Source organism: Macrotis lagotis, chromosome 5, assembly GCF_037893015.1.
Source record: "Macrotis lagotis isolate mMagLag1 chromosome 5, bilby.v1.9.chrom.fasta, whole genome shotgun sequence".
Lineage (NCBI taxonomy): Eukaryota > Metazoa > Chordata > Mammalia > Peramelemorphia > Peramelidae > Macrotis > Macrotis lagotis.
Genome location: NC_133662.1, coordinates 144,925,510 through 144,939,894, shown reverse-complemented (window position 1 = coordinate 144,939,894; position 14,385 = coordinate 144,925,510). Strand labels below are relative to the sequence as shown.

At 35.3% G+C, this 14,385-nt stretch overlaps 1 protein-coding gene across 1 annotated transcript in view; it reads left to right on the top strand.

Annotated features, from left to right (window-relative positions):
• The window catches only part of ALDH8A1 (aldehyde dehydrogenase 8 family member A1), a 41,579-nt gene that overhangs the window by 10,254 nt on the left and 16,940 nt on the right, over nt 1–14,385 (top strand). Inside the window, exons 3-4 of the mRNA XM_074187635.1 lie at nt 3,277–3,432; nt 10,985–11,134. Coding sequence (XP_074043736.1) covers nt 3,277–3,432; nt 10,985–11,134 — 306 coding nt within the window. The remainder of the gene's footprint in view (nt 1–3,276; nt 3,433–10,984; nt 11,135–14,385) is intronic.

Genomic DNA, 14,385 nt, shown 5'->3' with positions numbered 1-14,385 from the left:
CCTAGGACCAGCTCCAGTCAACCCGATTCAGATCTGGCCACTGGACCCAGATGGTTCTAGAGGAGAAAGTGAGGTTGGTGATGTAGTACAGCATCCTCTTACTCAAATGCAATTCATGTGCTTCTCATGCATGGCATTGCCTCCCTGATATTTGTGGTTTTCTTCTTTGAGAGAAGGACAAACATCATCATGAAGTAGTAGTGGAGGGCAAGGAGAAGGTTGATGAAGCACCCTTCTATGGCCCTGGAAATTAAAAATTGTTCAAAGTAGAGGACCAGAGTGATTGTAATCCATGTTAAAGGGAAAGCCAAGTTCCTGATCTATCAAAGTGGTTATTCAATAAATAAACATTTATTAAGCTTCTAATATTGAGCCAGGCACTGTGCTAAGTGCTAAGTAGTCCCTACTCTCTAGGAACTTACTATTTAATAAGGAAAAACAGTACACAAAAAAGAAACTAAAAAGAAATGGGGAGGAGAATAAGTGGAAAATGGAGAGATTGTTGGCCTAGACCCCCCCCCCCAATTTAAATGGAGGTTTTTAAAGTTCATGGCTCTGTCCTCCAAGATGGAACTGATGAACTGTGAGTACCAAAGTTGTTTGGAACTTTTTGGATGATGATACTTCCCAATGAGGATCATGATGGAGAAATCCAAAGATTTCTAAATCTAAATCTACACCTAAAATACTTCTGAGCTGGGTAGGAAATGGAGATGTAATCTTTAAGGTTGCCTTCCATCTTGCTTATCTATTTTTTCATGTATTGTCTACTACATTAGAATATGAGCTTCCCAAAAGGCATGTGCTGGTTTTACCTTTGTGTCACTAGCACTTTGCACAGAAGGTAAATAAACATTGTTGGCTTGACTTGATTGATTGAATGGAATTTTAGTTGGATATAAACTCCTTGAGAGCAAAAGCTATTGTCATTTTGTCAATATATCCCTAGCAGTCAGCCCAATGCTGAACACATAGTCAATTGAGTTGAATTGAATTGAAATGTTTGAAATGGATTGAGACTATAGAAAGAGTCTAATAGGAAGATGGGTTAGGAGATAAGTAACTCAGATCCAAATGAGCAAGAAGAGGAGTAGGGATGAATCCCACAGGGATAAGGTTTTAGAGAGGATATAATATGTGCATTTATTTTGCATCTAAGGCATTATGACTGGATTACTAGGATTCAGGAACTAAGGTAATTGGAGTAGCATGCTCCATTAATGGAACTTAGGTCATTGTATTGGATCTGGTGTCATTCATTCATTCAGCAAATATTTATTGAACATCTACTATATATATTGGTCTTTGAGGGCTCTACTTTCAATAATTTTACATTTCATTATGGGAAAAATATGTATATAAATAAGTGAATACTGAATATGTATATAAAGTAATTGGGGAAGAATAGTTTAAGCTTTATTTAGGAAGCACTTGAGCTTGAAGGAAGTTAGAAATTCTGAGAGGCATAGGGATAAGAAGGGAGCACATTCTAGGTTTGCAATATTTAGGTTGTATGAAGGCAGAAGAATTAGGTCTACATTCTAGTTCTGCTACAAACAATGAATCCTCCTAAGTGGTTGCTTGAATCTGTAGTGTTTGAAGTTTTTATTATGTAAAATATCATCATTGGTTTTAACCTAAAGAAACCATACAGTACAAATTCAAATAACTCAGCTACTTCTAGAGATCAATTGTTGGAACTAATTGGACTAATTAGACCATGCTTCTTTTTTTTCTTTCAATTTCCTTATCTATTAAATGAGGGAATTGATATGGATGCTGCCACCTTTAAGTGTTCTGACCATTTCATTTATGCTCCAGCTCTCAATATGGAGGTCAAATGAATCCTTTTCTCTAAGTCTTTGCCACTTCTGCTGACAGGTTTTGTTCAATCACGAGGTGTGCCATGGCTGACCCAGTAATAGCACACATCTGCGCACCTGAGACAGTCTTGATGGTCTCCCCTGACAGTCTGGATTTGATCATTTTACCACGTGTGTTGGGGTAGAAATTTAGTAAACAATCATTTTCTTTCAAAGGGTTCTTTTGTGATGAGCTGGTTCAGCTACTTTGATATTTGTTGTCTCAGTCTCTTTGAAGCATGTGCAGACAAGGGTGTTTCTGAATTGAATGAAAATGTGTGGGTGGAGGAGTGTTTGGGCTAGAAACACTGAATATTAAGTATTCATGACTTGTGTTCAGTCCACAAACATAAAGCAAACTGTATGTGGTCCATTTTAACCCCATGTGGCTGCTTATGGGCTATTCAAGTTTTCAAGTTCTTGAGCCCAGTAGATTTCCATGTTCTACTCAAGGGCTCATTTTGGAATTTAAATGCTTACATTTTCTTCTCCCCAGGGATGATGTTCAACAAACAATAAAGAAACCAAGATGCCTTAGTAGATGCTGGGAATAGATAACAAGTGAGGCAAGGTTGAAAGGTCATGTGGAGTGGAGAATAATGGATCAGTCTGGAAGTCAGAATGACCTGGGTTCAAGTTTTGCTTCTGGCACATATTTAGGGTAAGGGGAGAAAGACTAAGTCTTTATATTAGACTTACTATGTGTTAGGAAGACCTAGGTTCAAATCCTACCTTTGACACATTGATTGTGTGACCTTGGGCAAATCATTACATGCTTCAGGCAACTTGCTAAGATTGGAAATGATACAGAGGGACTGTTCATCTGCATTAATAACGAGTAGCAAGGATTTACATAGCACCTTCTATGTGCTAGGAAATGTGCTAAGCACTTAGCAATATCTCATTTGACTTTCATAACAGTCCTGGAGGTAGATACTATTTTTATCCTTATTTCATAGGTGAGGAAACTGAGGCAAACAGGTGAAATGTCTTGTACAATGTCACACAGATTGCAAATGAGGATAAATTTGAACTCAGATCTTGATTCCACTTTAACATTTAGATACGTTCACATAAGTGAAAGGAATTTCTATCTTGGGAATTCTCTATACAGTGAATTTGCAAGTCGAGTCTACCCCAGTTCAAAGGCTTTAGTTTTTAATATTGTGTTCCCATTTACTTTTCTCAAATCCTTCTTCTACTGCATACTAATCTATGTCTTTGAATAGTGGTTTAATGTTCCAAGCCTTTGTTTTCTCATCTCTAAAAGGAAAGGGTTGGAATAGATCACCTCTGAGATTCTTTCCAGCTCTAAATATATGGTCTTGTGCTATATGGACCTGAATCTTAGTGAACCTCTCTTTAGTTCACTACAAATAATTATGATATGCCTTCAACTGCTTTCCTCTGACAGGGAAAACAATCACATTTGCCAGAACTGTGGACATCCCACGGGCTGTATACAATTTCCGATTCTTTGCCTCCTCAATTCTTCACCACACTACAGATGCTACGCAGATGGATTCCATGGGCTGCATGCACTATACTGTAAGAAGTCCTGTTGGAATTGGTAGGTACTTCTGAACTGGTGGGAAAGGACAGATGTTGAAATCAAACCTCACAAAGTAAACTCTTAACTAATGGGTTTTTTCCCTTTTTTGTCACCTCTCTGGCACTACTTGATTTCTTGAAAACCAGAGTTACTGAATGACTTCAACAATCCCTACAAATCCTAGGCTTCCCCTCTGATTTAACTGGGTTCTTCAGACCTTGTTAAACCCTCTCAGTTTCTCTCACCCTAAAATTTGTCCGCTTTTGACCACATAAATACTTGCAGTACCCCAAAATAGCCACCAGATACCACTATTTCCTCAGAGGAAAAAAAAGTAGCCTTGGACCACAGTAAACCCTGACAGCTATAGTAGATGGAATTTTAGTCATGGTGGATAAAGGGGAATAGGAGACAGATGAAAATGGGACATTTTATCTCTTTGTATCATAAACCAAAACTATAAGGCATTACAATAAGGTTACTGCAAACTTCCTGCGGAGGAGGGAGCTAAAATATATTTTAATGATATTCTGTGAGCTCCTAAAGAAGAGGTTTCCAATACTCATTCTAAAAAGTATGAAATGTATGTTGATCCTGGTGATAAATGCTATAGGGCAGGCAATAAAATTCAGGCCTTTGGTTTTTCATAAACAATTTTTGTTGATGTGGTTGTTATATTTAATTACTGAATGCCAATAAGACTTCAAAGTCTTAAATTGCTACAGAAAGTCTGATGGGATGAGCATGGGAAGGACTTTACCAAACTTCATATTTAAAGACAGTGAGTCCTTCCTTAACTAGAGTTCACTTATCTATCAGCTCCAATGATCTGGACTAGTATTAGTAAAGAAATGGGATTGGGGAGGTGGGAGTGAGGGTGAAAGACCTCAACTGATAAAATAAGATTGTTATCATGCCTATACACATTAAAGTCTAAGTCCTTTGCTTGTAAGAAAGCTAAAAAGACCTCCACTCAGTGCTTACTATTTTTATTTTAGATAGAATCCTAAAAAAATCCTTGTATTGTAGTTTTTTAGCCTATATCTAATTAAAGAAAATGATGCCTGTTGGTGAAGAAGGAGAAAGAATTTATTATTCAGAAATGGAAACAAAAATTCACAAAGGTCAGTTTCTTATTGGCCCAACAATCAATTTCAATAGTCCCAGATGGATCATTATTACTGAATACTACATTAAATGATCAATCAACAAACATTTTTGATTTTCAGATTGGAGGCCTCAAAACAATTTTAAAAATATTTATTATATTGTTTTACATGATTGCACCTGTATAACCTTTATCATTCTGCTTATAGACTCAAGGATGGGGGAAATGACAGGAGAGATAAAATTTAGAACTCAAAACTTAAAAATATGAATGTCAAAGTTGTTCTTATATATATAATTGGGGGAAATAGCTTTTTAAATATATTTCTTCTTTCTTTCTTTCTTTCTTTCTTTCTTTCTTTCTTTCTTTCTTTTCTTTCTTTCTTTCTTTTTTGATTTCCAAATCTCTGATTCCTGATCCTCCCTACCCACTAAAATGGCAAGCAATATGATATCAATTATATATATGAAATCATGTAAAACATTTCCATATTAGCCATACTATGCAAAAAATTCAGGAAAAATAAAGTTAGAAAGCTACATTTCAATTTGTACTCAGAGTTCATCAGTTCTTTTTTTTTTTTACAAGTGGATAGCATTTTTCAGCAAGAGTACTTAGGAATTTTCTTGGATTAAAGCATTGATCAGAGTACTTAAGCCTTTCATAGTTGATTATCATTATAATGTTGTTACTATGTAAAGTGATCTCCTGGTTCTGTTCAATTCAATCTGCATCGGTTCATATATGTCTTTCATTGTTTTTCTGAAACCATCTTCCCCCTTATTTCTTATACCATAATCACATAGTATCATAATCATATTTCACAGCTTGTTCAGTCATTCACCAATTAAAGGCATTACTTCATTTGTTAATTCTTTGATACCACAAAAAGAGTAACCAAAAGTATTTTTGTACATATAGGTCCTTTGCATTTTAATTTGATCTCTTTAGGGTACAGAACTAGCAGGGCATTGTTGGATCAAAATTTTCTAGTCCTTTTGACACAATTGCAAATTGTTCTAGTTCATAGCTCCCCTAACACTGCATTATTGCAGCTGTTTTTTTCTCATCCTCCCAGTATTTGTCATTTCTTATAGCTTTGAAATGGTACCTTAGTGTTGTTTTAATCTTCATTTCTCCAATCTATAGTGATTTAGAACATTTTTTATGGGACTATATATAGTTTTGATGTCTTCTTCCAAAAACTGCCCATTCATATCCTTTAACAATTTATCAATTAGGGAGCGATTCTTATTTTTACAAATTTGACTCAGTTTCCTTTATTTTTGGAAAAATATTTTTATCAGAGAAACTTGCTATAAAAATTTTTATATTACTTTATTGTTTATTATCTCTTTTAATTAGGTCTATTTTGTTGCTTTTGCTTTTTTTGAGATTGTTATTGCTATTCATTATTTTTTTGCTTCAGCTAAAGCATAAAATATTCTGCTCTATGTCTCCACTTTAATGTTGTATGTGTCTTTATGTTTCATGTATGTTTCTTGTAAACAACATATTGTTATACTCTAGTTTCTAATTCATTCTGCTATCTGCTATCTGCTTCCATTTAATGGGTAAGTGCATCCCAATCACATTCACAGTTATGATTTCAGTGTTGTTTCCCATCATCTTATTTTATTATTTTTATCCTTCTCTCTTTTTTACTCCTATTTTTCCTAAAAGTTTTCTTTGCTTCTAACCACTTCTACCTTAAATTTCCTCCCTTTTTATCAATCACTGCTTAACACCTTCCCCTCTTATTTCCCTGTTATTTTAGATAGAATTCTATATCCAGCTAAATGTATACATTCTTTCTTTTTTGAACCAATTCCAATGAGAGTGAAGTTCAAGCACTGTCTGCCACCAATCCCTATTCCTCCCCTCTCCTGTAAAAGCCTTTCTTTGCATATCTATTTTGGTGAGATGATTTTAGCTAATCTTCTCTATCTTCCAGTGCATTCCTCTTTCTCATTCTTTTATTTTCTTTTTTAAGATCATCCCAATCTAACTGAACTCTGTCAATTGTCCTCTGTTTATGTGGACTGCTTTTTTTTACTTTTAGGAAGGTTTTATTTATTTTGGGTTTTACAATCCCCCCCATCTCTCTTCCCTCCCCCACCCCCCACAGAAGGCAGTTTGCTAGTCTGTAAATCATTCCCATGGATTGATCTAAGTTTATTGTGTTGAGAGAGAAATCATATCCTTGAGGAAGAAACATATAGTATGAGATATAGCAGAATGACACATAATAAATGGATTGTTCCTTAGAATAATAAGCAGTATCTATTTGAAACCATCAACAAGCATTATATGCAATGGGGATAGGCTAGAGGCATTCCCAATAAGATCAGGGGTGAAACAAGGGTGCCCATTATCACCACTACTATTCAATATCATATTAGAAATGTTAGTTTCAGCAGTAAGAAAAGAAAAAGAAATTGAAGGAAGAGACAAAACTCTCACTCTTTGCAGACACATGATGGTATACCTAGAGAATTCCCCCAAAATCATCTAAAAAGCTACTAGAAATAATTAGCAACTTTAGCAAAGTCACAGAATATAAAATAAAGTCTCATAAATCCTCAATATTTCTACATATGACTAGCAAGATTCAGCTGAAAGAGCTAGAAAGAGAAATCCTATTCAAAGTAACCTCAGACAATATAAAATACTTGAGAGTCTACCTGTCAAGGCAGACTCAGAAACTTTGAAAACAATTACAAAACATTTCTCACACAAGTAAAATCAGACTTAAATAACTGGGCAAATAGGCCCAACATAGGCCAAACAAATATAACAAAAATGACAATTTTACCAAAATTAAACTACTTGTTTAATACCCTACCAATCAAAATTCCAAAAAATTACTTCAATGAGTTAGAAAAAAATGTAAGTAAATTCATATGGAGAAATAAAAAGTCGAGAATCTCCAGGCATTTAATGAAAAAAAAGTATAAAAGAAGGTGGCTTATCCCTACCAGATCTAAAATTATATTATAAAGCGTCAGTCATCAAAACTGTCTGGTATTGGCTAAGAAATAGAGTGGTGGATCAGTGGAATAGACTAGGTGCAATAGCAGGAGACGATTATAGTAATCTGCTGTTTTATAAACACAAAGAGTACAGCTATTGGGCTAAAAGCTCTCTCTTTGATAAAAACTGTTGGGAAAATTGCAACTTAGTAGGGAAGAAACTTGGACTAGACCAACACCTCACACCTTATACCAAGATAAGCTCAAAAATGGATACAGGACCTAGATATAAAAAACACTATTATAAGCAAACTAGAAGATCAAGGAGTAGTTTACCTGTCAGATCTATGGAAAGGGAAGCAGTTTGTGACCAAGGAAGAGATGAAGAACATCATTCAAAACAAACTAGATAATTTTGATTACATTAAATTAAAAAGATTTTGCACAAAGGATTGGAAATTAAGTAAATGTCTTTCAATTGGGGAATGGCTTAGCAAACTGTGGTATATGAATGTCATGGAACACTATTGTTCTATTAGAAACCAGGAGGGATGGGATTTCCGGGAAACCTGGAGGGATTTGCATGAACTGATGCTGAGTGAGATGAGCAGAACCAGAAAAACACTGTATACCATAACAGCAACATGGGGGTGATGATCAACCTTGATGGACTCGCTCATTCCATCAGTGCAACAGTCAGACACAATTTGGGGCTCTCTGCAAAGGAGAGTGCCATCTGTATCCAGAGAAACAACTGTGGAGTTAGACCAAGGACTATTCCCTTAAATTTAGGGGAAAAAAACTTGATATCTTTTTGTCTGATCTTGCTATCTCTTATACTTTATGTTTCTTCCTTAAGGATATGATTTTTCTCTCATCACACTCAATTTGGATCAGTGTATACCATGGAAACAATGTAAAGACTGGAAGATTGTCTTCTGTTGGGGGTGGGGGGAGGCAAGCAAGATTGGGGGAAAATTGTAAAACTCAAATAGTATCTTTAAGGGGTGGCTAGGTGGTGTAGTGGATAAAGCACTGGCCCTGGAGTCAGGGGTACCTGGGTTCAAATCTGGTCTCAGACACTTAATAATTACTTAGCTGTGTGGCCTTGGGCAAGCCACTTTACCCTGTTTGCCTTGCAAAAACCTAAAAAAAATATCTTTAATAAAAAAAAGCTTTTGCACAGACAAAACCATTATAACCAAGATCAAAAGAAATGTAGTAAATTGGGAAACAATTTTTATGACTAGTGTTTCTGACAAAGGACTCATTTCTAAAATATATAGAGAATTGAGTCAATTTTTTTTAAAAAAAAGACAAGCTATGTGAACTAATTCTAACTGCCTTAATAATGATAAAATTTTAGGAGTTATATATATCCTTTTCCCATGTAAGACTATAAAACAGTTTAACTTTATTGAATACCTTAGTTTTCGCTTTCTTATTTACCTTTTATGCTTCTCTTGAGTCTTGTACATTTTCTATTCAGTTCTGGCCTTTTCATCATGAATGCTTGAAAATCCTCTCTTTCATTAAATATCCACCCCTCCAAAAAAGGAACAATATTATATTTTGTTGGGTTGGTGATTCTTGGTTGTAATTCTAGCACCTTCACCTTCCAGAATATCATTTTTCAAGCCCTCCTTTAATGTGGAAGCTGCTAAGTTCTGTGTTATCCTGTTTGTGGCTTCATGATATTTGATTTCTTTCTGACTTCTTGAAATATTTTCTCCTTGACCTGGAAATTCTGGAATATGACTGTGATATTCCTAGCAATTCTCATTTTGGATCTCTTTTAGGAGGGGATTGGCAAATTCTTTCAATTCTTATTTTGCCTTCTGGTTCTAAGATATCCAGGCATTTTTCCTTGATAATTTCATGAATATGATAGCTAGGTTCTTTTTTTGAATATGACTTTCAGGTAAATTTTTTTTGCATCTTCTTTCTGTCTGACCAGTTCTACCATTTTTTTTTAGGTTTTTGCAAGGCAATGGGGTTAAGTGGCTTGCCCAAGGCCACACAGCTAGGTAATTATTAAGTGTCTGAGGCCAAATTTGACCTTAGGTCCTCCTGATTCCAGGGCTGGTGCTCTATCCACTGTGCCACCTAGCTGCCTTCAGTTCTACCTTTTTAAGGAGTTCTTTCTTTTAATGAATTTTTATTCTTCTTTAACATTACATCAATTCTATAATTTAAGGTGTTCTTTTCTTTACTGAACCCCTGTACAAAGCTATTAATTCTCTTTTCATAATTTTCTTTCATCACTCTCATTTTTTCCCTCAATTTTTCCTCTACCACTTTTGTCTCTTTCTCAGACTCTTCCAGTACTTCTTCTTGAACTTGAGTCCTATTAGAATTTTTCTTTGAGACTTCAATTGTAGCTGTTTTTATGCTGTTGTCTTCTTTTGAGTTTGTCTTGTTCTCCCCTTCAATTGTAGAAACATTTTGTTTTGTTTTTATGTTTTTTGTTTGTTCATTTTTGACGTATTTTATGGTTTATATTTTGACTTTGAACTTAAAATTAATGTTGATCTCTATATATTGACTTTGAACCTTATGTTAATGCTAGTCTCTGCTCCCAAAATTGCCACCACTTGTTGCTACCAGCTATAGTACCTGCAGTTAGTGCTTGATGCATGTTTTCTGGGAAGGCTCCTATGTTGCTATCAAAGACCTCTCCTGTCAACCTCCTCAGTTGTCTTAAACCAGAAAAATGTTCCTCTACTGCTCCAATTTTTTTTATTTGAGACATTATTTTAAAGTTGTTTGGAGGACAATGTTGAGAAAGTCAAGCTAAGTGACTGCCTTTTCTTTGCCATCTTGGCTCTACCCCCGTCCTTAAAATAATTTTTTAAAGGTTAATATCAAAGGAGGCAGCTAGTAGCAGCAGTTTGAACTCTTGGCCTAGAGTCAGGAAGATTAGGAAAATCCAGCTTCAGACACTAGCTTTATGATTCTGAATAAGTCATTTAACTTGTTATACCTCATTTTTTTCAATTGCAAAATAGAAATAATAATAACACCTACCTCCCAGGTTGGTGGTAAGGATCAAATCAGATATTTATAAAGCACTTATTATTGTATCAGGTATATAATAAGCACTTAATAGATACTTGTTCCTTCTTCTTTCCCTAAGAAGACATTTAAATTACTCCATTATGTATGTAATGCATTTTGGAGAGTAAGGGCACAGTACCCATGACCTAGGAGGTAAGTTCTATGGAATTGCCTAAGACACAGTAAAATAAAGTGATTTATTTCCCTGGAGATAGTCCCACAGTTAGCATGTGAGTTGAGATCTGAGGTCTATTTGTGTTCAAACTCAAGGCTCAATCTACTCTATCATATTGCTCTCCAATAAAACATATGCTCCTTTTTTAAATGTCACTTAAAGGAACACTTAAGTTTTCTAGAGAATTCACTTTCATTAGGTTGTTTTATGATTTTGGGACATATCATTTCAGTCTCTCCTTTTGTTTGCCTCTCTTAGCTGGCTTGATTAGTCCTTGGAATCTACCACTTTATTTGTTGACCTGGAAGATTGCTCCAGCTATTGCTGCTGGAAATACAGTGATTGCGAAGCCAAGCGAGATGACATCAGTGACTGCATGGATGCTGTGCCAGCTCTTAGATAAAGCAGGTAATTGGGATGCCAAAGAAGGTCTAATTCCCTGATGTACACATTTTGCAGGCCTTAAGACAACTGGCATTGTTAAAGCAGGATCAAAAGGTGTTAGAAAGAAATCAGTAGAATCAACAGACAGAAAAATGCTGCAATGGAACGAGTTGCTAAGCTTGGAAAGAAAAAGTCAATTCAAATCCTACCTCTTAAATTTACTTATGACCTGAGGCAAGGCATTTCACATCTCTTAGCTTCAGTTTCTTCATCTATAAAATGGAGATAGTAATCAAACAGAGTTGTTATGAAGATCAAATGAGATAATAAATATACAAATTATTGTGAAAACCTTAATGGCATTATATAGATTCTAGTTATTAGTATTATTACAACCATTATTTCTATCTTTTGCTCAATATAAGAACCAGTTCTAGTAGAGAAGGACTTTTCAGTAGTGGTGATTGTGTATGTGTGTGTATGTGTATCTTAATAGCACCTAGTCAGAAAGCTTAATCTACAGGACTTTCTAATAATTTGTTGGTTCCCCTATCCTATTACTCTTATATATAACACAAATGCCAGAGGAGTCATTGTACTTCCTTATTGAAAAGAGGCTGCTGAAACGCTACATCGGAACACAATTTGGTATCAGATGGTTCCTAAAATGTTCAATCTAAATGTATTTTAGCTTAACAGTAACTCACAAATTACTCATACTTGGTGAAAACAAATATAATATCACATACTCATGCAGATGAATTACTTAGAATATGTCACTCATTCTCCTAAGCATGGAAGATAAAAATACAGCCAAATAAGACAATTCTGTTCTTCAGAGAACTTACATTCTAATAGGGGAAGGTAGTACATAAGGAGAGTGATAGTGAGGGAGGAAGGTAAACATGGAAGTGTTGATGTGATTACTATTTTCAGAACTGAAGTTGAAAATTCCATGGTTGCAGAGGGAGCAATATGAGAGTCAGGATGGCACAATATGCTCAAAAAGTTGCTTGGTGGGCTTGGCAGGCTAGATAAGGTGAATGCTCACTAATCAGAGGTTCAGATCCTACTGGTAGGGGTCTGATTTGGGGAAAGGAGAGAAAAAAGAGAAGATGTAACTGCAATAAAGGTGATTGGTGTGGAAATGATTGAAAAATGGCACAAGGAGCCTAAGTGTGACTAGATAAAGGTAAAATTAAAAAAAAAAGAATTTCTGGGCAGAGAAGAAAGAGGAGAAGACTCAAGTATAGGAAGTATATCATGAAGTTGGTATTTGCTTGTGATGTATAATATAATTAATAATATAATATAATATAATATAATATAATACAATACAATACAATACAATATAATATAATATAATTAATATAAAATACAGATTGGGATATGCTATCAATCACATATCATTCACTACCTATAGAGTGGGTATAGATCCTTTCCACTAAATCCTATTTCAAATATAAAATAGCCATCAATAACTTACCAATCTTAGAGAGGTTTCTAAAGCTCAGAGGGATTTAAATACTTGATGTGGACTCTTAACCAATTACAAGCAGGATTTTCACACAAGATGATGCCAAACTATTTCCTTCCTGAGCATTTCTCCCTTTTCTCTTTCTTCCTGTTTCTCCTCTCTTTAATTCCTCCTCTCTTTCATCTCCCTATCTAATTTTTCTTTCCCTTTCTTCTCTTCTCTTATCATCTATGCATGTTTGAATATGCATATGTCTGTGAATGATTGTGTGTGTATACATACATATACTCTGTTGTATTCAACAAGCATATTATCATTTTTCCAAATAATAGGTACTTTTACTAAACTCTGGACTCCTGCTCTGCATAGTTCATAATCTAAAAGATAGCTTTCTTACAGAGAACTATAATTTTGGAATATGCTGAGTTTATAAGAAGAGTATAAATGATGTATTATGAGTTCTGGGATGGTTGTCACAATTTGGTCTTTTCATAGTCCACACTTAACTTGAATGAGTGCTTCAGGCCATTGGCTTTGTAAAGGGAACTTACCCCATGTCCTTAGTGATAAAAATCCCAATTCAAAAGAATAAAACTCAACTTACTGTCTCGGTGTCCTAGTCCTTCAATGTATTCCTTGCTGCTAATGCCAAACATTTTCCTTCTTTCCTGGTGTGTTCACTGATTGCTGCCTTCAGGCTATTTCTTCCATTTATACTCTGTTCTGTGAAGTTATGTGAAGCATTACAAGGTGAGATCTTTGTAAAGGATCTCATTTATTCTCCTCCTACTCCATCTATTTAGAGAAGCCTGGGCTGTCAAGAGACTTAACTTGAAGCTTTAAAATTTGCTATATAGAAATTTTTATTTCTTTGATTATGACCTGAATAATTTTCTTCTCAGGGAAAGGGTTGCTCCTTTTCAAAACTCAATCAATGTTTGGTCAGAATGGTGAGCAGGAACAGAAAGAATATCCAGAAGCATTCAATTCTTAACAGTCTTAAAGTCAGCCCACACTGAGACCTAATCAAAATGCTAATGCTTTTCTATAAGAAAAATCAATCACACTGGTGAAAGGAACTGATTTTCCTCATATGGAAAACATGCAGCTTAGATGAGATCCCTATCATCTTTTCTACTCTTAAAAGTTTCTATAAATATTAGAAATCATTCAACACAATTTTCCCCTTCAGACTCTCTAGGTCCAACCTCTCCATTCCCTTTCAACTCTTCCCCAGCTCCCATTGAAGATTTAAAGGCAAGACCCTCCCTAGGCAAAGGTGTAAAGTGGATAAAATTTGTCTTTGGGATAAGATCAGAGGTTTATACCAGAAGGAACTTCAGAGGAAATCTAGTCTGACTTCTATTTTATAGATGAAAAAAACTGAGAGTCATAAATGACTTTCCCATTGTCACATCAGTAAGAGATAGCAGAGGTTTGGTTTAAGTAAGTCCAGGTCCCCAGATTGCAATTGGGCAAGGCACTTAAATAGGGAAATAAAATCCCTCCTCAGGAAAATGAGGAAGCTGCATCAGTTGACCTCTAAGGTCTTTTTGGCTCTAATTGTTTAATTCTATTATCCCCTTGTTCCCCTCTCTCCTTTTTGTGTCCCTATCCTACTGTTTGGGTTCCTTCTGCTCATACTATAAATGAATTGAAACTTTTCCCTCTGAATCTCTCTTCCTGTTCCCTATACCCCATATATTTACACTAATTCTCTACATTCAAGATCCTTGACTGTCATGTCCCTAACTGTATTTACCTTCATTTGGATAAAGGCTCTGGTTCATGATTTATC